The 23462-nt window shown below is 38.3% G+C and overlaps 1 protein-coding gene across 10 annotated transcripts in view; it reads right to left on the bottom strand.

Moving 5' to 3' along the window:
• Positions 1 to 20818, bottom strand: part of ABI1 (abl interactor 1) — a 113967-nt gene extending 93149 nt beyond the window's left edge. For all 10 annotated transcript variants that reach the window (XM_028507551.2, XM_028507553.2, XM_028507550.2 and 7 more), the window contains exon 1: positions 20510 to 20818. In XM_028507551.2, the coding sequence (XP_028363352.1) occupies positions 20510 to 20626 (117 nt within the window). In that variant the 5' untranslated portion in view covers positions 20627 to 20818. The remainder of the gene's footprint in view (positions 1 to 20509) is intronic.
• Positions 20819 to 23462: the final 2644 nt, after the last annotated feature.

The following is a 23462-nucleotide window of genomic DNA, read 5'->3' as shown; positions in this document are numbered from 1 at the left end:
GAGAGCCAGCCTATCAGATGCGGAGTTTAAAAAACTGGTAATCAGGATGCTCAGAGAAATGACTGAGTATGGTCATGAAATAAAGGAAGAAGTGATGGCTATACAAAGTGAAATAAAGATATACAGGGAACCAACAGTCAAGGGAAGGAAACCAGGACACAAACCAATGATCTGGAACAAAAAGAAGATATAAACATTTAAACCGAACAGAATGAAGAAACAAGAATTCAAAAAAATGAGGAGAAGCTTAAGAACCTCTGGAACAACTTTAAACATTCCAATATCCAAATCACATGGGTGCCAGAAGGAGAAAAGGAAGACCAATTGAAAATGTATTTGAACAAATAATGAAGGAGAACTTCCCCAATCTGGCAAAGGAAACAGACTTCCATGAAGTCCAGGAAGCCCAGAGAGTCCCAAAGAAGTTGTACCCAAAGAAGCACACACCAAGGCACATCATAATTACATTACCCAAGATGAAAGATAAGGACAAGAGAAAAGGAGACAGTTGCCTGCAAAGGAGTTCCCACAAGACTCTCAGCTGATTTCTCAAAAGAAACCTTGCAGGCAAGAAAGGGCTGGAAAGAAGTATTCAAAGTCATGAAAGGCAAAGACCTACATCCAAGATTATTCTATCCAGCAAAACTGTCCTTTAGAATGGAAGGGCAGAAAAAAGTGCTTCCCAGATAAGGTCAAATTAAAGGAGCTCATCGTCACCAAGCCCCTATTATATGAAATGTTAAAGGGACTTCTCTAAGAAAAAGAAGATCAAAACTATGAACAGTAAAATAACAATGAACTCACAACTATGAACAAATGAGCCTAAAAAAACAAAAACTACACAACCAGAACAGGAAAAGAATCACAGAAATGGAGATCACACGAAGGGTAATGAGCAAGGAGGCAAGAGAATGAGGGGGAAGGTACAGGGAATAAGAACATAATTGATAGGTACAAAATAGACAGGGGGAGGTTAAAACAAGGATAGGAAATGAGGAAGCCAAAGAAAGCATAGGTACAGCCCATGGACAGGAACTAAGGGACAGGGTAAATGCTGGAGGCAATGGGAGTACAGGGTGGAGGGGGACAAAGGGGAGAGAAAACAATGGGACAATTATAACAGTATGATCAATAAAATACACTTAAAAAAATAAAACCACCAGATTTAAGCACACACACAAACAAAACCCAACCCAATAAACAATTCCAATACCTGTTTCAAGGAAGCTCAATGAACTACAAGTTAAAGATAACTTAATGAAATCAATAAACACAATACAAACAGATCATAATGAAGAATTAAACAGAAATGAATGAAATAAAGAATTCAACAGAGACCATCAACAGCAGTATAGATCAACAGATGAAGGAATCTGAAGTATAAGATAGGAACTTTGAAATTATGCAGTTACAGAAGAACAAAGGAAAAGTATGAAAAAGAAGAACACATGGACAAAGACAACAGGGAAGAGGGGAGGACTGAATGTGATGTGAGAGGGCAGTGGATAGGCCAGGGGAGAGTAATGGGAGAAAAATGGGGACAACTGTAATTGAACAATAAAAATGAAAATTAAAAACAGTAGGAAAAAAGCCAATGTGATTTTGGGATACCATAACAAGAAAATTTGTGAATTATTAGAATCCCATAAGAAGAGAGGGAGAAGAGGGCAAGAAGCTTACTTAAAACTATAATAGCAGAGAACTTCTCAAATATGGGATGAGAGTAGGACATTCAAGTTCATGAAGCCCACAGGTTCTCAAACACATTCGAGTCAAAGCAGTCTCCAAGTCACATTACAAGGAAACTGTCAAAATCCAAAGACAAAAAGAGAATCTTAAGAAACAGCAAGAAACAAGAAACTTGTCACCTACAAGGGAATCCCCATAAGGCTGTCAACAGATTTCTCAGCAGAAACCTTACTCTTCACAGAGTGGCAGGATATATTCAAACTGCTGAAAGAAAAAAACTGCTGGACAGGAATACTTTATCCTGCAAAGTTTTTCAGAAATGAGGCATCGAGGCCCTGGCCAGGTAGTTCTGTTGGTTAGAGCATTGTCCTGATACCCCACAGTTCCAGGTTTGATCCCTGGTCAGGGCAAATACAAGAATCAACCAATGAATGCATTAAAAAGTGAAACAACAAATCAATGTCTTTGTCCCTCTGAGGAAGGGAGGGAGGGAAGGTAAAGAGTGTTCCAGGAAAGAAAAACTGAGGATGTTTGTCACCATTAGACCCTCATTATGGGAAATGCTGAAAGGGGTTCTTTTAGCTGAAAGATAAAGATAAGTATATTCCAACTAGCAACACATTCCCCTCAAGCACACACAGGTCATTCTCCAGAACAGATCCTATGTTACAGAGTTTCTTCTGGTATTATTCTTAGTAACTATTGTATTATTTTCGATACAAACAACTGTAAACCTACTTTTGCTCCATCCTGTATAATACTGAAATTATACCTAAGAATAAGCCAGAGAAAGACAAATATCACATGATTTCACTTATATCTGGACTCTAATGAACTAAATAGAAAAAAAAAGAAAAAATAGAAAAAGACTCAAATATAGAGAACAAGACTGACCGTTGTTACAGGGGAGGGGAGCTAGAGGGACTGAATGAAAAAGGTGAAGGCAGCCCTGGCTGGTGTGGCTCAGTTGATTGGAGCGTTGCCCCACAAACCAAAAAGTCAAAGGTTCAATTCCTGGTCAGGGCACATGCCTAGGTTTGCAGGTTAGTCCCCAGTCAGGGCACATGCAAGGGGCAATGAATTGATATTTCTCTTTCATATCAATGTTTCTCTCCCTTTCTTTCTCCCTCCCTTCCCCTCTCTTTAAAATCAGTACACATGTCCTCGGGTGAGGATAAAAAAAGTGGGGGAAGGGATTAAACAATACAAATTGGTATTACAGAATAGCCACAGAGATAAGTATTACAGCATTGAAAATATAGTCAATAATATCGAGATAAGTATAGGGCCAACTGGATAACTGAAACAGTGGGTAGACCACTCAGCAAAGCACATGATTTTATAACCACTTTGCTGTACCCCTGAAACTAATACAGCATAATACTGAATGTAAACTGTAACCGAAAAATAAACTTTAAAAAACCATACCAAGGATCTTTTATGACCACAATAGTATAAAACTAGATATCAGTAACAGGAAGAAAACTGGAAACCTAGAAGAAATCAATGAATTCCTAGAAACATACAACCTACCAAGCCTGAATCATGAAGAACTAGAAAATCTGAACACAGCAATAATAAGTAAGGAGATCAAATCAGTAATCGGTTATATCCCAAGGGAAAAAGTCATTACAAGATGGTTTCCCTGGTGAATTCTACCAAACATTGAAAGAAGAATTAATGCAAACCTTTCTTAGACTCAATACACTGCCAAACTTATTTCACAAGGCCAGCATTATCTTTATACCAAAGCCAAATAAGAACAGTACCAAAAAACTATAGGCCCATAACCCCAATCAATATACATACGAAATTTCACAACATATTAACAAACTGAATTCAACGGCACAATAAAAGCCCAGCCCTTGCTGGGTAGCTCAGCTGGTCAGAGCATTGTCCTGATTCACCAACACCAGAGGTTCAATCTCTAGTCAGGGTACATACAAGCAGCAATCAGTGAATGCATTAATAAGTGAAAAAACTAATCTCTCTCCTGTCTCTCTCGCTTAAAAAATATCAATTAAAAAATCATACACCATAATCAAATAGGATTTTATTCCTGGGATGCAAGGATGGTTCAATACACACAAATCAATAATTGTGATGGTACACATTAATAGAATTAAATATAAAAATCATGTCATTGTCTCAATATAATGCAGAGAAAGTATTTCACAAAGTTCAATATCCTCTCATGATAAAAACTGTCAACAAACTGGGTATGAAAGAAATGTACCTCAACATAATAAAGGTCATATATCTATCATACTAACAACATATTTTAAGGTGAAAGGCTGAAAGACTCTCCCCTAAGATTAGGAACAAGACAAGAGTGCTCATTCTAACCACTCCTAATCTGCATAGTACTGGGAAGTTTTAGCCAGAGCAATTAGGCAGGAAAATGAAATAAAAGGCATCCAAATCAGAAAGGAAGCAGTAAAACAGTCTCTTTGCAGATCAGATGGTCTTCTATATATAAAATTCTAAAGACTCCCACCAAAAAAATGTTAGAATGAGAGAACTCAGTAAATTTGTAAGATATAAAATCAGCACACAGAAATCAGTTGCATATCTACACACTAACAATGAAGTATCTGAAATTGTTTTTAAAATCCTGTTAATGGCATACAAATAAAGTACATCAAAAGTAATAAAATACAATTTTAACAATGTATTTGTATTTAAGCTATACAATAGCATTAGAAACAATAAAGTATACAGGACTATATCTAAGTAAAAAAATCTGTGCTGTGAAAAGTATTAGACTTTGATGAAAGAAATTTAAAACACAAATAAATGGAAAGATATCCCATGTTAATGGATTAAAAAATTAATATTGTTAAAATGTCTGTATTACACAAAGCCATCAATAGACAGTGCAATACCTATCAAAATTCCAATGGCCTTTTTCAGATAGGAAAAAAAAATCCTAAATTTTGCATGGAACCACAAAAAGATCCCAAATAGGCAAAACAATTTTGGGGAGGAAGAACAAATGTGAAGACATCACACTTCCTGATTTCGAACTATACTACAAAGCTAAACTAATCAAAAGTGTGTGGCTTCCTGACTACAACGTCAGAGCTGAGTCATTGTGACAGACCATATGGACTGCAAAGCCTAAAATAGCTATTATCTGGTCCTTTGCTGAAAACATCTGCCCGCTCACGTTTCAAACAGTGATTCCAACCACAATGTGTCCCCCTAGTGAGCATTAAAAGAAAAATTCCACAGCCCTGGACCACACCTAACCCTCACTTCCCCCCTGAAAAAATTACAATTACATTGGTCTAGTGTAGGGCCATTTAGATACTACTGTATCAGTACAAAAATGTATACAATAAAACAGGAAAACAGACAAGATAAAAATCATGATATCCATTGTAAAAGATAAAGGCAAGATGTTAATATACTGTTTATCACAGAAACCAGAGTACTATGTAATAAATTGAAGCCATGAATTTCGCTCTGATCTCCATCAATGCACAAAAATAACAAAACAAGCCATTATATAATTTATATAGCCATGAGCTTAAAACATCTTAGTGGAAGCAAACTTTTTTCTAAGACTTCTGTCTGATTGTAAACGGAATGCTTTAATCCAATTCTTCTCAGTGATGTAAATATATCATTTACTCCTCTCACAAAACCCCACTTTTTCACTCATACAAAACATAACAAAATAAAAACCTCAATAATGGCAGGATTTTCATACAGATGGTACCATGCTGCCTTTCCTTCCTTTTTTTTTTTTTTTTTTTTTTGAGAGGATGGGGAATAAGGATGAGTAAAAGAAATGCGCAACTGAAATTAAGACAAGTGGCTCTACATTCCACAGCTATTAATAAATTCTAATAATAAATCTACTAATGCAAACGGTCCCCAAGTTATGACACTTACTTCATACAAAAGTGATTTTATTCAGGTCTTTAACTCATTTCTCCTGCATTTACCCCCTTACTCAATGGTCTCTGTTGATTATACCAAATACATCTAGACAAAGGAACAGAATATATATTATGACATAGCAAAAGTACAATTTCATCTTACCAATATTAAATTTAAAACATGGTTTCTCTGTTTTCAAACATGGGAAACACCTAACTGGTTTTCTACAGTTTAATGAAGCAGTTTGGGTGCACAGGGTGGGTGGGGCAAAAGGAGGTTTACAGGTATGAGTATGCAAAAAACAGTTTACTCTTCTATTATTATTATTTTCCATAAGAACTGTAAACCTCCTTTTGCCCCACCATGTCTTTTTCAATGAGACCTCATCTCCACTACCCTCTCTCCTGCATCTTACACTGTCAAAAGCAAACTTCTTATAGCTCTCTCAAACATGCCTTAGTACACATGCTGTTTCTACTACCTACTACCCTTCCCTCCAAACTCCCCCTTCCTCTTAACTCTTTAAACTCACGACTCAGCAAAATTCACTCTATGAGAAGCCTTCCTTGAAAACCCCAAACAGGGCACTGTTCCTCAGAATTTTCTCTAGAAGTTCTTTTTCAAAAGGAACAGTTCTCAATCCACATATAAGTCACTATATGTTGAAAGTATTTATAAAAAGAGTCTAAGTGTCAAAATATGTCAAGGCCCATAACATAGTAGGTTATGGCAGGACATCAAAATTAATATTAGAAGGAGAAAACTGCACCTCAATCTCATGCCCCAACAGTATATAGTCAGAGACCTTGGTGTCCCTTTCCTTTTCTCCCTCTCCCCATTTCACCCACAGCCAAGTAACAATCAAGGCTCATTCCTATTTTCCAACCCACTGCTCTGCCAATCAATTCAACTGTGGGGGAGTAAAACCTAGAAAGTGTCAGAACCAAGTGTGTCCTAAAGGCTGAAAAAGAAAGGGTCTCTAGATTCACTTCTGTGACTGCAAACTACCTTCTGTGGACATATTATTAGCTTTATGTTGAGGAGAAGAGCTACAAGTTAAATAAGTCATCTATGAATTCTTCCTTTTTCTATCTACCGATATTTCCTTCACCAAGGCTTACTGATTCTCACTTTTATCTATTCCTTCTGATTTCAATCTTAACAATACCTATATCAATTCAAGAAATACTCTTTATATCTGGACAAATATAACAGTCCTCTAACTGGTCACTCTGTCCCTTCACAAATCCATCCTGGAAAAATGCCAGATGAATCTTCCTGAAGCACTTCATCCTTGGTGCAAAAAGTAAAAGGATACAAAAGAAACTTAAAAACAGTTTTGGGGAGGGTATGAGTAGGAATATGAAGAGAAGAAAAAAGGAATCATAGGTTTTGCTTTTAAGACAAGGGTACTATTTGAATCCTTTATAGGAATGTATTAACTACCTAAATGCTTAAAAAAATTACGCTTGACTATTTTTTTTCCTTTCCATAAGCAAAATTCTACTGGCTGCCGAAATTAAAATTAAAAATCTTTCAAAAATGACAATTATTTTCTACTATACAGAACACTGCCTCATTTAAATATAAGTACTATAGATCGATTTTCTCTTCCCTAAATTTCAGGTTTTATAATCTATCACTCAATGCTGTATATATAACTATTATATCACATATAACACAGACATCATGACACCACAAACCTAGAATAGTCTTTCACAGAGCAGGCAATTAATAGCTAATTGTTGAATATGAAGAAACTACTTGCTGAATTACTTCTAACTCATCCATATAGCCTCAAACACTTCTCTTTCTGGAAAATAAAAACAGGGAGTCAGCAGCCTACTCCATAATGACTCCAGGCACCAAAGAGTTTAAATAATTCACCATTTCCTACTATCACGTCTAGGCTAGCTTCCACCCAATCTCTTCTTGAGCTCCTTCCAATGTATTGTCAAACCTTCCAATCTGTTCTCCACTCTAAACAAGAATAATCTTCTCAGCAAGTAAAAATGATAATGTCAACCCACTGCTTAAAATTTTCAATGTCTTCTTATCAGCTTCAGAAAAAAAGTTTAATATCTTTATCAGCTATAAAGCCTTTTTTGATCTGGTCGCTACTTGACTCCTCACAAATGACTATCCCCTCTTTGTTCACTATGCTCTAATGCACACAGGTCTATTAACTTGTTTAAAATCACTGGGCTTTTTACTCACCTTTGGGCCTATACACATAATGTTCCTGTTCCCTCTGCTAGAGACATTGTTTTTCCTTCCCTTGAAATGACTTAATTAACATATATTCATCCTTCAGATCTCAACTCCAACATTACTACTATGAGGGGGGCAAAAATAATTTTCCTCCCACCTTCTAAGTTTTTCTAGCTGGGCTAATAATCAAATTAATATGAGACAGATTAATAAGAGAATATGTGCAAAATTTATTATGGATTTACATGCATGCAGGAGTTCCATAAGAATGAGATTCAAATATACATTGGGCAGTTGAGGTTTATATGCCATTTTGGACAGAGGAGGAGGCAGGGACCTGGGATTTCAAACAGAAAGCAGTTAATTTACAGATAGATGAGAAAGAGTGAACAAATTCTTGCTGGGCCACTCAAACAATGGGATACAGAGAGAAGTTCAACAAACAGGCTTTGCTAGATTTCTTCCCGTCTGTCAAATTTAGTTCATATTATGATGCTAGGGTGATGATGCTCCTTTCCGTTAAGCAGGTTTTTCTATCTGAATTCCTTTAGGCAGGGAAAAGGAGAGGATCAGAGGTTTCTTTCTGAATTTGCTCTTTCTTAATAACCAGCATAAAATCAATATCCCAAAAGACATATTTTGGGGTGGCTAAACTTTGGTCCCCTTCAGTTCTCTGACACACCAAGCTGATTGGAGGCACCTGATACTCTATGTCAACATGTAACTAGGTGCAGCCAGGGCACCCCCCTCCCCCCGCCACAAAGAGGGATTTGTAACGGGGTCCAGAATTCGGGGTATACAGGAAGTTTTAAAAATATATAAATGTCCTCACCCCCACAAGTCTGAACTGGGCAATGGGATACATGGAGCAGGGTCATTGAGAGTTATTTTGCACATTAACAGTTGGGCCAGCTTCCTATATAATATACAAAAATGGTTATTTAACATTATCTATAACAGCTGGTTAGTTTCGTAGATATGTTAAATAGCTGTGGCCATGCTTTGAGCCAGGGAGACAGGAGTGACTTCCACCCATGACACAACTGGGAGGCAACTCCACCTGGTCACAGTGCCTGCATAAAAGCTTGGAGATGGTTCGCTCCATGCCACAGGACCACACCTGCCTGGACTTACTATGGCAGCCAAGAAAGGCTGGAAAAAAATACAGGAATGCAAGCACACAGGCAACTGTGGAAGGAGTCAGTAATGGGGTTGCAGAGGAAAATTCACTCTGGGATTTAAACCCAGCTGTGGCAGCCATGGGTTGGAACCATGCGGTTTTGGGGCTCCCTTTGCTCATGGGGCTTAGGAAGCAGGAGAGACAATGCAGGACTAGGGACGGGGCAATGGGAGACCTAGTCTTTTCCTCCCTGAGGGAAGGAAAGGAGTGAAAGAACTCTTGCTGGTGGGCCATGAGAAGGTGCCATGCAGAGATCATGGCAACACAGTCAATGCTGCTGGGAACCCCAGAAGTCCTGCCAACCAAGCACAGATTACTGGCAAGAACTGGGGGCTAGCCAAGCCACAGACTTCTATTTTTTTTTCCTGAGATATGGTACCCCTGACTGGGCAAAGAAGGGAAAGGAAGAACTGTGTGTGTTTGTGGGCATTTTAAGGGACTTTGGGATTCTTTTTTTAAGATTTTATTTATTTATTTTTAGAGAGGGAAGGGAGGGAGGTAGAGAGAGAGAGAAACATCAATGTGCGGTTGCTGGGGGTCATGGCCTGCAACCCAGGCATGTACCCTGACTGGGACTCAAACCTATGACACTTTGGTTCACAGCCTGCACTCAATCCACTGAGCTACGCCAGCCAGGGGGACTTTGGGATTTTAATGAAGGCATTAAGTCATTACTCTAAGTCTGTGTAACTTTTAAATAGATAGTTTCTTTCCTTTTCACCAAACTCTGGCATTGAGAACCATAATTCCAATTCCCTGGCAGGGGCCAGGGCAAAAAGTACAGGGATACCTCAGGAGGTGGGGTCCATTGGTAACAGTATCTTGTCCCCCACTCCGGGTCTGTTCTGTAACAAACATGTATTTCCCTAGATAAAATGTATTCTAGTATGTGATTTCTATCATTAATGGGGGAAGCAGAGATTATATCTGATTTACAAAACACAATCTGGCACAAAATAGGCAGTAAAAAGATGCTGAATAACTAAACAAATGATTCCATTTACATGAAACAGAGAACAGATACATTCATAGAGACAGAAAGCAAATTGGTAGATGTCGAGTGCTAAGGGATAGGGATGGAAGTGAAATGAGTAATGGATAGGAATCTTTTTTAGAGGAATGATAAAAATGTTTTGGAACTAGACCAATGTGGTGGTCACGCAACACTGTGAATATACTAAATAATACTGAACTGTACACTCTAAAATGGTAGGTTTTATATTAGATAAGTTGTAACTCAACTTATAAAATCATTATAAAGCAAATAATAATACAGCTATATTCTAATCAACCTGTGGCAGTGGCAGGAATCGCTAACAACATTAGCTGTAAATTAAAAATATACTGACTGTTTAGCCCTGGCCAGGCAGCTTAGCTGGTCAGCACATCATCCCGAGATGCCAAGGTTGTGGGTTTAATCCCAGGTCAGGGCACATACAAGAAGCAATCAATGAATGCATAAATACAGTGGAACAACAGGTCAATGTTTCCCTTTCTCTTTCTTTTTCTCTGTTTCTCTGTCTTTCTCTCAAATCAACCATTTTTTTAAATGATAAAAATACATTAACTACTTTAAAGCTTTCTACATTTTGCCACAATTATAGTAAAATTCATTATTTTTTTTCCCCACATATAGAAGTTATGCAGTAGATTTAATAGGCCTCCATCTGTTAGAGATATGTACTAAAATATTTATGGATGCAATGATATGTCAAAGATGAGCTTTACAATAATGGTAGGGAGACAGGAAAGAAATATGGAGGAAAGGAGACAAGCTACAAGTAAATAACTGTTAAAACTGGGTGATAAATAAATGTGGGTTCAACTTCCAGTCAAGATGGAAGCATAAGCAGACATGGTTCACCTCTTCTCACAACCACATCAAAATTACAACTAAAATACAGAACAACCATCACTTAGAACTGTCAGAAATCAAGCTGAATGTTAGCCTGACAACTACAGAATTAATGAAATCACATTCACCTAGATTGGTAGGAGGAGCACAGACACAGAATGGGCCTGTCCCTCACCCACACATGGTGGATAGAAACCCGGGAGGCATATCTCAGATGTGAGGAGTCCCAGACCCATACCAGGCCCTCCAGCACAATTACAGTGCCAAGAAGATAAGCCCCCACAACTTCTGGCTGCAAAAATCAGCGGGGATTGAGTTGGTGAAAGAAACTTGAGCCCCAAGCAGTTCCTTTTAAAGAACCCACATAAGGACTCACATACCCAGGCTCACTCCCTCTGATCTCCAGGACTGAGGAAACAGCTTGAAAAGCACCAAAGGTATACAGGGAAAAAATGAAGTATCTCACATCAAGGCAATCAGAGGCCATTATACCTTTTCTAAACCCTCCCTGCCACTAAGCCAGCAAGTCAGTGCCATATCTGAGACTCCATCAACCTGGGTAACACTGTTTGATCCCCAATAGCAGATCCCAAGACTCCACCCACCCAATTTCCAGGCCCACCTAAGCTCCTTTTTCATATGAATGACTAGTCTTGGCTCATATTTCACAACTTCCTAAATCCTCTCAAATAAGCAACAGCTGACCTCAGTGAGCTCCAGGCCTTGTACTAGCAGCAGCCAGCCTAGATTCACAGCTTGGCTTCACTTGGGAATCTCCAAGCCCAGCACAAAAGGCAGCCATCTCAGATTGCTTTATAGCTCAAGCAGGATGACCCGAGCAAAACACAGGTGCAGGGCTGATCTTGTCCTGCACCACCTGGGAAATGCACACACAGTGGACAGCTACAGACAATACTGGACCACCACTACCCTGCCCCTGCACAGCTGATCCTCCAAGGGACAGACTGGTAGTAAGTGGTCACTGCCAATTCTCACAGCTGACTGGCCTGGGTAACTCCCTCCCATTGATCTGCCCATAGCAATCAAGGCTCAGCTATAAGAAGAGGGTGTTCTGAGTCCACATGAAGGGCCCACCTTGAGTACCCAGCTTGGGTGATAGGGGAGGCTATGCCACTGGACCCTACAAGACACCTACTATATTAGGCCACACTACCAAGACATGGAGTCAAAGTAGCTCTATCTAACACATAGAAACAAACACAGGGAGCCTACCAAAAGAAGGAGACAAAGAAACATGGCCCAAATGAAAGAACAAATCAAAACTCCAGAAAAAGAATCAGAAACAAAGTACACACTTATTAAAATAAAGAGCAATTTACAGGAAAACAACAGTAGAGTGGGTGAAGCTCAGAATCAAATCAATGATATGGAACATAAGAAAGTAAAAACAACCATGCAGAACAAGAAGAAAAAAAGAATCCAAAAAAATGAGGATAACATAAGCAACCTCTGGGACAACTTCAAAGGGTCCAACATTCACATCATAGGGGTGCCAGCAGGAGGACAATGAATTAGAAATCTGTTTGAAAAAATAATGAAAGAAAACTTCCAAATTTGGTGAAGGAAGTAGACATGCAAGTTCACGAAGCACAGCAAGTCCCAAACAAGATGGACAAAAAGAGGCCCATTCAAAGACATTCATAATTAAATGCCAAAGGTTGAAGACAAAGAGAGAATCTTAAAAAGCAGCAAGAGAAGTAGTTACCTACAGGAGAGTTCCCATAAAATGGTCAGCTGATTTATCAAAAGAAACTTTGCAGGCTAGAAGGAAGTGGCAAGAAATATTCAAAGTCATGAAAAGCAGGGACCTACAGTCAAGAATGTTCTACCCAGTAAAGCTATAATTTAGAATTGAAGAGCAGATAAAGAGCTTCCCAGACAAGAAAAAACTAAAGGAGTTCATCACCAAACCATTATTACATGAAATGTTCAAGGAACGTATTTAAGAATAAGACGTTCAAAACTATGAACAATAAAATAGCAAAAAATACAAAAGCTATCAACAATTCAATCTAAAAAAAACTAAGCAAACAAGAACAGAAACAGAATCATGGATACAGAGAGCGTTTTGATGGTTGCCTGATGAGAGGGGGTTGTAGGGAAATGGGTGAAGAGGTTAGGGGATTAAGAAGTACAATTAGGTAGTTATAGAATAGCCATGGGAATGTGAAGTACAGTATAGGAAATAGAGTAGCCAAAAGACTTATATGCATGACTCATGGACATGAACAATGGTGCGGAGAATTTGCCTGAGGGATTAGGGGTTACTGGGTAGAGGGGGGTAAAGGGGGAAAACAAGACAAATAGCATAATCATTAAAATACAATTTTTAAAAAATAAAAAGTATGGGGGTTCATTATCTATTCTCTCCATTTCTGTATATGTTTGGAATCTTCTATGATGAGTTATTAATTACTATGCTAATGATTAATAAATAAGACCTAAAATTAGTTTCCTTATACTTCAGCTACACTTGAGATGGTCCTACCAATATTCTTTAGTCAACATAAATCACAATTCCACACACATCTGGTGAACTTGCTATGCTACGATGCATATCAAAATTAGAATCTTCTTGCTAACAAATACACATTATTTTCCTTAGGATATTTTGTTTTGCTTTCAGGTTTTCTTCACAAACATTAGTTCACTACCAACGATTTCTGAAAAAATTTCATTTGTAAATGGAGAAAGTTAGCAGAGCCAAGGTTAACTGTAGTTAATTGGGTTTACAGAGTGGTAATACTAAAAAACTTCAAGTCTCCTTTCTAAGCAATTAATGTTTGATATTAAAATGACCAGGTCAGTTATTTCTTTTAAAACAAAATCCACTGGCCAGTGTGACTCAGTTAGTTGGAGCATCATCCTATGAGCCAAAAGGTCACCAGTTGGAATCCCAGTCAGGGCACATGCCTAGGTTGGGGGTTCAGCCCCCAGTGGGTCAGGGTGCAGATCAATGTCTCTCTTAAATCAATGTTTTTCTTCCTCTCTCCTTGTCTCCCCATCTCTCGAAAATCAATAAGCATGTCTTCAGGAAAGGATTAAAAAAAATAAAAATTAAAAAACACCCATACATTTAAAAACAAAATCCAGTAACTGCCATTTTGCAAGTGTCTCTTCTCAATGCTTTACTTCTTTGAAAATCCCTTATTTTTTTCATCTGTTACTATCTTCTTTAGAAAGAGGGAAAGGGAGGGAGAGAAACATCAATGTGAGAGAGAAATATCAATTGGGACCAGGCCACAACCCAGGCATGTGTCCTGACAGGGAATCAAATCATGACCTTTCATTCCATGGGTGGTTCAACCAACTGAGCCACACTGGCCAGGGCAAAAATTTTTTCCCTTGTTTTTCAGTAGTGTCTTATTAAATATTAAGGTCTATAAAGTTTGTGCTTCTGGGATTTCATTATTATTGCTTCTAGAATCAAACCGTAACATCAATAAAAATTATAATCGACACACAAAAAAACATTAGAAACACAACTCCCCCAATTCAAACTTTTAAATGCCCCCAAATTAGCATTTAATAATCTTTACATTACTTTTCATACCAACACTATTCTCACAGAATTACATCTACATAATCTGCTAATGTTTGATTCAACACCTTCTCCCAGTATCAGCACTCTTCCTTTCTAGCTAATATGTTCTTGTCTGTTAACTCACAAGTATCTAATTCTTATAACATAATTTCACCCAAATAAATTGGCTATTCTAAATGGCCAATTGTCCACATACTTCTTTCCCACTACAAGGAGTATTAGCATTCTTCAGTTGTCAGAACCAACTTGAAAAAACAGAAACACACAAGAATTACAACAATGTCCTTACTCTAAGATTTTACTTCAACAATTTTCTAAAAAGAACCTCTCCAAATGACACAAACTTGCTAAAACTGAGGCTCTAAGCATACCAGGACTAGATCAAAGTACCACATGTAAAGCTGTTATAAGTATTAAAGTTACAAAAGAAAAACAGTCTTAATACAAATTCTTTTAATTAGTTTTAATACAAATTTCAAATGACATACGGCCCTAAAGAATATTCAATATTCTTGAGTATTATTAGTAGCTGACATAATATTCGTTAAGACCTAATACTCAAGGTCAGATCCTGCCTGCTTGACAGCAGAATTAATAAGCAGGCTGTGACTACCGGTCAATCTAACAACTAACCTGAGGATTTCCATAAAAATATCCAAAACTGTGTCTTGTTTTTTTTTTTCTGAATTGACATATGGTATCTCAGGTACACGACATAATGATTTGATATGCACGTATACTGGAAATGATCACAATAACTCTAGTTAACAGCTATCACAACAGCTACAATTTTTTTCTTGCAGTAAGAACCTTTAATACCCACTTTCTTAGCAACTTTCAGATATACAGTACAGTATCATTAACTATAGTCACCATGCTGCACATTACTAAAACCATGTTTAATTCACTAGATTTCCAACCTGTATCTCTAATTTTACTATCTACTCTTACTCACTGCAAAGTGTGAGTGTAAAATTCTACCATTTCCAATCGGTCCTAATCTCCTCAATCATTCTGACTACCTTTAGCTGAATCTGGTTTGCGTAAAAATCAAAATGTTTCAATACATTCTGTTTTGTTAACTTCTACTAATTCTAAGTTTTCTTACCACAATTGCAAAGCTGAATCAGGATAGAAAAAAAGCAGGCAATGATGCACAAAATGGGAAAGATCCACTGAGTTCAGTGAAAAACTAGCCTATGATTCCTATAATTCAGCACTTCAAATGCCAAAGCTATCATCCCCAAAAAACAAAAATATTGGTTCTTATCTTTGCAACTTGGAACTCAGAAGAAACAATGGTAAAATAGTTAGGTTCCCAGACATGCTAAACAAAAGTCTATTTATTCCATCCTGGCTGGTGTGACTTAGTGGTTGAGTACCAGCCTATGAATCAAAGGGTTGTCGGTTCAATTCCCAGTCAAGGGCACATGCCTGGGTTGCAGGCCAGATCCCCAGTAAGGGGCAAGCAAGAGGCAACCACAAGTTGTTTCTCTCCCTCTCTTTCTCCCTCCCTTCCCCTCTGTTTAAAAATAAATAAATAAAATCTTTTTTAAAAATAGTCTACTTATTCCATGACATCTCTAAAGTAGTCTGAGTTCCAGATTCATTCACAGCTAGAGAGTGCAACAGGAAGAGCACAGCCATGGAACCTGTAGAGCACGTCCAAGTTGGGCAGAAACCCTGACTGCCAATTACTAAGTATATGACCAAACAAAACTCATTTAACTTTTTTGAATCCTAACTTCCTGATCTGTAAGAGAATACTGCTTATCATGGAGAGTTTTTGTAAGGAGTAATGCTAACACAAATCAACCTGCAGAGACTGTAATAAAGCATGTACTCAATAAATATAAGCAATTGCTATATATCACCCTCTTCTCTTCCCTATTCCCTTCTTCCCACTATCTTTTTTTATCCCCTATCCTACAGTAAGCACCCTACTCAGTATTCATTAAGTAGAATATAGAATCAGAAAACCTCAATTTGATTCCAGGCATTATCTCTCATGAGATATGCAACTTTAGGGGTATTTAATGTCTCTGAACCTTTAAATTGCTCATGATAGATAGATAAATAAATAAATGGAATAACTGACTTCATTTATAAATTGGCATAAACTGTACATTACCAGAAATGTTAGCTTTTACCAAAGTGCTCCTACACAAAAATTACCTGCCCTCCAAGATTAAACAGGCATAATCAGCAAATGAGCATAAGCTAGCATCACAGGAGGAAGAAAACAAGCTAAATTAACTAACCCACTTATGAGATCCCCTTTATACAGTATAACAAGACTATACTTGTTAACCCAAATAAAGCTTTTATTGGGGGAATGCCAGGCCAAATTTTTAAATTAAATTAAAAAGTTTAGCTGTACGGAAGACCTTTCTGTCCTTACTCAACCTAGCAATTCGCACAAAAATCTTTCTTAAACAGTTTCTACTCCTTTTAGCTTTGCTTGCTTCCTACTCCCCAAAATAGTTCCCATGATAAAGGCACTGTGGACACTAAAATAGAGCAAAGAGAACTGGCTAGATGAATAAGTGTGTTCAAGTTAAGTAGCAACTGTCCTTGACATAAACTACTAAAAAAAAAAAAATTCAAACTGGGCAAGTCAACCAAAAGATGGAAAAAAGCATCTTTTTCTCTATATAAAAACCACTTTCTATTTTAAATATCATTTCCTCATAACTTTCAAAAATCTTGTCATATTTAAGTAAGTATACTTTTTGGAGAAGTTTTGCTGTCAATAATACAATTTTATTTTAATATTTTTAAATCCTCACCCAAAGATGTTTTTATTCATTTTAGAGAGAGAAAATAGGACAGAGACAGAGAGAAACATTGATGTGAGAGAAACACCTATAACACTGATTGATTGCCTCCCCACACATGTCCCAACCTATGTGTGTGCCCTGACTGGAATAGAACCAGCAACCTTTCCGTGTGTGGGACAATGCTCCAACCAACTGAACCACCCAGCTAGGGCTAATAATACAATTTAATAATTAAAGTCAAAAGGACCCCAAGAGCTAATGAAGTACTCAAGGACTCAACTGCATTACAGCCAAAAGAACTTGGCAACTGAACACCTTAGCCTAACAGGACTGTACTTCCAAACTGTAGGAAAACAAACAAAATGAAAACTGAAGTCTCAGGACAAAAATCACCCATGCAGTAACTTAACTCGCCTTGGGTATAAAAAAATCCTCAAAACACAACTACCTTATTTTTCAGACCATAACACGCACCAAGTTTTAGAGGAGGAAAATAGGGGGAAAATTTTTGAAGCAAAAAATGTGGTAAAATATTTAATAACATAAAGAACATAATATTTCACGAACGTAAATGTAAAGAGAACTCAACAACATCATTAACAACCATTATTCCTCCCAAATGGGTGGGAGGGGTGCGTCTTATAGTCTTATACTCCAAAAAATACACGTACATATTTTCCCTGAGAGGAGACATATTTATGTAAGGTGCTGATTATAACCCAGTAAGAGTCATAAAAGGGATACAGAAAGATCTCAAAAGACAGTCATATGGGTACTTCTAGCACTCTTGGTTCCCTATTCATTGCACCAAAGTTAGCCCAACACATCACAAAGTCAGCTACCACAACAACTTCCACAAAGCCTTCATTATTATCTAAGCCTGTCTTAGCCTCAGGAAGGCAGATAGTGCATCATATAGTCCAAAAACTTAAAAGCTACTACTATGATACCTGACCAGGTAGCTCAGTTTGGGGGTTCGTCCCCATATACCAAGGCCGTGGGTTCCATCTCTAGTCAGAACACCTACAAAAATCAACCAATGAATGCGTGGATAAGTGGAACAACAAATTGATGTTTCTCTTTGTCTCTCCCTCCCTTCCTCTCTTACTACAGTCAATCAATAAAGATGATAGATAGAGAGATAGAGAGATAGATAAATAGATAAAAGGCTACTAAAATAAACATATTTTTACCCCACTAAAATCAGAATACTGACTGATGTAAAGTTTAGGACCACCACCAAAAAAAAAAAATGGAGCCACTGATAGTGGCTCTTGGCACCATGGTACTAACTGGTACTAATATGTTTAAGAGTAAGAGACTACATGAGAATTATCATGACTTAATTGGGGATACTACCAATAAGTCTAAAAGTGCTTCAAAATTACATGATATTGCAGGAAGGGAAAAAGAAAAGAGATGAGTGAGTGAGAGAGAGAGAGAGAGAAGCTTCATAGCAGACAACTACCTGAAAAGGACATAGTCACCAGACAGGTTAAAACATGTTTGAATTTGCCAATACTTAGTAGTTACCACACCATATTATTGTCAGATTTCCCAACATGCAAAACAAAAAGAAGCCACCCTTTGTTAAGTACTTATCTGCTGATTTCTACAAAGAAATTACTTCTGGAATGGGGGCAATTTAACTTTCTGCTATCAATCTTTTTGATTTTCAAAACCCTTAAAACCTTCAGCAAATTAAAATTCACCTCAATGTTAAGGCTTTCCATGTTGGTTGAATAAAACTTGTATATTTGTAGTATCAATAAACTATAAGATCACTTTTCTATTTCAGAACTACATCCACACTTCTACTGGATTTTAGAGTATTTTTAAAAGGCTAAATATTAAGTTTGCAAAAACAAGAAATACAGTAGATGTAGCAGGCATTCAACAAGTTTATCAGTAAAATTCCTAAAGTAAAAGCTTGAAAAAAAATTATGAGATAAATTCCTAGTAATGCTACTGAAGATACAATGTTACTAATATAGAAATTGAGAAATATTCAAAATATTCTGAAAACAGACTTGCCTTCTAAAAATAAGTAGGAAAAGCATTTGTCAACCCAGAAACTACTGGTTCTTAAAAATGATAATCACATGGGAGGCTCTCTGTAAATACTTTAGTTCTGAATTGCAATAACCCTAATCTTTCAAAATATGTTTGGGTCATGCCTTACCACTTATAAGCAAATTTCTGGTGCCTTTACATTAATACAAAGGACTCGGCTACTTTTTTTGCTTCTGCAAACTGCCGGTTTACGCAAAGATCTACCAACTACCACACCATAGCTCACTTTCAATCATTAAAAGAAAAACAATTATCTGCCACAATTTTTCTAATAAATCTAAAATAACATATTTTAGTTATGGTTCTAAAGACTACACATGATCGGTAATCAATCTGAAGTCAAATTCTATACATCTACTTCAGTTGGAAAGAGAGAAACCTACAGAAAATAAGCAACCGACGATCACACCATTATATTTTAAGTTACTTATGAAACCAACAGTTCAAGAACTTGGGGGAAAAGAGTATTAAAGACATTTCTAAAGTAATTAAATCATTTTTGTTTTATAATGACGATAGCCCTAACAACCTCTAGACGTGCATTATGGTGGGACGGAAGTGAAAATGATGAGATGGGAAAAAACCCGACTTGAAAACGGACCGGCAGGCAGATATAACAAACCTTCAATTAAAGGAATTTTGAGATTAACTTCTGAGACGCCTTCCCTCACTCCCCACTCGCTTCCTCCTCTCCCTCGGGGAGGTCTGTGTAATGTGACTCATGACAAATTTTTTAAATAAATAAATAAAAGACACACCCTCTGGGTTAAACTGACATAATCGCCCCCACCCCATCCTCCCCCGACACACACCCCGCTTTTCCTCTCCTTTCTGCTGCTCCTCCCTGCGCCTCGTCCCTGCCCTTTCCTCTCCCCTCTCTCCTCGGTCCTAGACCCCTCTCCGAACGGAGAGGCAATGGGGCGGCAGCTGAGTCTCCGGACAGAAGCCCAGGGAACTGCAGGCTGCTGAGGGGCAGCGCGACTTGGGGCGCGGAGCCCGCAGGGGGATTCCGGGCTGCGACGGGTTCCCGACTCCCTCGCCCATTTTCTCTCTCCGCTTCTATCGGTTTCAACCACCACAGCCACTTCCTGTAGTAACGCAGCTCGACTCCCTGAGCCTGGCCACTTGCTCTGTCCCTGGCTGGGGCTTGGGACTGAGGCGGCCGCTGAGGTTAAGGCAGTTCCCCACCCCGCCCAGTGGACTGGTCACTCGGGCGTCCAGCGGCGGGTCGTCGGCCCAGCGCCCACCCGCGCGCCCGCGCTCCTCACCTGTATGTAGTTGTTTTCACAGTAGTCCGCCACCCGGGTCAGGTTCTGGTAACTCTCTATCAGCGCCCTCTTGCCGGACGGGATCTCCTCCTCTAGTAACATCTGCAGCTCTGCCATTTTCCACCCCTCCGCATAGCTTCCTCTCGCGTTAAAGACACAGAAGCAGCAAGGTCCGCGGAGGCTCCGAGCACCACACAGCCCGGATACAAACCGCCTACCCGCCCTCCCGCCTGGTATTGTGGGACGGCACCTCCTCTTCTTCCTCCTCACTCACTCCACCCCCCTCCACCCACTTCGCGCAGGCGCCTCAACCTCGTTCTCTCGCGAGCCTTCAAGCCATTTCCCTCCTCCCCCACCACAAGATTTTTTTTTTCTTTTGGCATGGTCTTCTGGGAATTGTAGTTTCTCACGGGCCTGCTTCCGGTCAAAAGCGCATGCGTCCAGGGAGCCTCCAACGACAAACCCTGAGGAGAATAAAAGGTGGACCAAGGGTGGTGGTTTAAGTACGGTGTTTCCTAAAAGCTCAGGAAGAAGGAGCCACAGGACGATTCCAGGGAATAAAACCGTTCCCGAGGAGGCCATGAAACCTGGCAGAACTTTGAACATGGAACTTACCTCACACCGTACTCCAAAATGTAGTCAGGATCTGTCTATCATACGTCTAAATATGAGGTAAAGCAATAAGCTTCTGCAAAAAAAACATACAGTAATTTCACAAACTTGGGGTAGGCAAAAGTTTTTTAACTAGGATACAGTAAGTACTAAGAAAAAGTTAAATTGATAAATTGCTTTTTATTGTAATAAAATTAAAGATAAGCCATTGTTTTGTTATCACTGTAACAAATTTAGCGACAAAACTAATTTATTTCATAGATCTGGAGATCACAAGACTCGGTTGGGTAAAATTAAGGTGTCAAGAGGGCATTGTTGCTTCTGGAGACTCTGAGGAGAATGCATTTCCTTGCCTTCAGCTTGTAGAACCTACATGCATTCCTTGGTTCACGGCCCCTTCTTCCATCTTCAAGACAGCAGCAGAGCATTTTCAAAATTCTCTCTGACTCTGCTTCTGTCACCAAGTTGCCTCCTCTCTGACTCTGACCACCAACCCTTCCTATTATAAGGTCCCCATGACTACATAGGTTTCACCTAGATAATCCAGGATAATTTCCCCATCTCAAGATCCTTAACTTGACTACATCTGCAAAGTCCTTTTTGCCATGTCAGGTAATATACTCACAGTTTCCAGGAATTAGGACATGGACGTCTTTGGAAGTCCATTAGTCAGCCTGCTATAGCCATCACTAAAATTAAAGCCCTCTGTTCATTAAAAGACACTATTAAGAAAGTGAAAAGATAAGCCACAATGCATACACTTGACAGAGGACTCATTCCAGAATATATATATTTTTAAAAAATTCCTCCAAGTCAATAAAAAGATAGATAATCCAATTAAAAAATGGGCAAAAGAAGACAATTGCACTTCACAAGAAGCCAATAAATATATGACAAGGCACTCAACTCATTACTCATCAAAGAAATGCAAATAACAGTATTCTTAGGATGCAGTGTAAAATTAAAAAGACTACACTGCACACCCCATTAGAATACCTAAAATTAAAAATCCCTATCATCACAAGTGCTAGTGAAAATGTAAAGTTACTAGACTCAAATGCATTACTGGTTACAAACTGCTACAGTCACACTGGAAAACAGTTTTAAGTTTCTTGCAAAGCCAAACATATACCTAATACAAAACCTAACATCCTACTCCTAAATATTTACCAAGAGAAATAAAAATGTACATGTATGTTCATTTAAAAAGCATTATATAAATGTTTATAATAACTATTCATAATCTCTAAAAGCTGGGAACAACTCATATGCCCTTCAACTTGATAAACAAACTGGTACATTCAAACAATGGAGTACTATTCAGCAATAAAACCTAATGAACTATATGTAAACACAAAGTCATGGGTGAATCACAACTGCATTTTGCTAAGTGAAAGAAGTCAGACACCTCACCCCACACCCCAAAAAAGACCAACAGTATCTAGCGTTGACAAGAATGTATTGTATCTAGCATACACACACACACACACACAGTGTGCTGCATGTATGAGTGTACAAGTGTAAAAGGGCTTAATCACTTTGGAAGTACCTATTTGGTTTGGCAGTACCTATTAAAGCTAAATACATACATCCTTAAAGAACAGCAATTCACACCTATGTATGTATATGTCCACAAAAGGGGATGTACAAGAATGCTCATAGCATCTTTATTCACCATAGTCAAAAAATGGAAACCCGAAACCTTGTCAACTAAAGAAAGGATAAATAAACAGTAGTATATTTATATGATGGACTGTTACATGGCAATAAAAGGAACAAACTATTGATACATGCAACAACATGAGTAAATCCATTGCTAGATGCACTTTCATGGATGAAAGTTGTTTTATTAAGTGAAATTAGGCAGATATAAAAGAGTACATACAATATAATTGATTCCATTTCTATGAAGTTCCAAAAAAGGCAAAAGTAATCAACAATGACAAAAATTCAGAGTAGTCAAATGTTGTAATGAATACATTGGGAAGCAACATCAGGAAATCTTCAGGGGCATGAGGAATATCTTTTCTAAAATAATTTTTGCCCTGGCTGGTGTGACTCAGTGGATTGAGTGCTGGCCTGCGAACCAAAAGATCGCTGGTTCAATTCCCATTCAGGGCATACACCTGGGTTGTGGGCCAGGTCCTCAGTTGGAGGCATGTGAGAGGCAACTGATTGATGTTTCTCTTGCACATCGATGTTTCTCTTCCTCTCTTCCGTCCTCTCTCTGAAAATAAACAAATAAAATCTTTTAAAAAATAATATTTTATTATTCAATTACAGTTGACATATGATGATAGCTCCATATGTAAAACATAGTGATTAGACATTTATGCAGTAG

Source organism: Phyllostomus discolor, chromosome 1 (assembly GCF_004126475.2).
Source record: "Phyllostomus discolor isolate MPI-MPIP mPhyDis1 chromosome 1, mPhyDis1.pri.v3, whole genome shotgun sequence".
Classification (NCBI taxonomy): domain Eukaryota; kingdom Metazoa; phylum Chordata; class Mammalia; order Chiroptera; family Phyllostomidae; genus Phyllostomus; species Phyllostomus discolor.
Note: the sequence above shows the minus strand (reverse complement) of the source record. Positions and strands in the feature narration are given on the sequence as shown.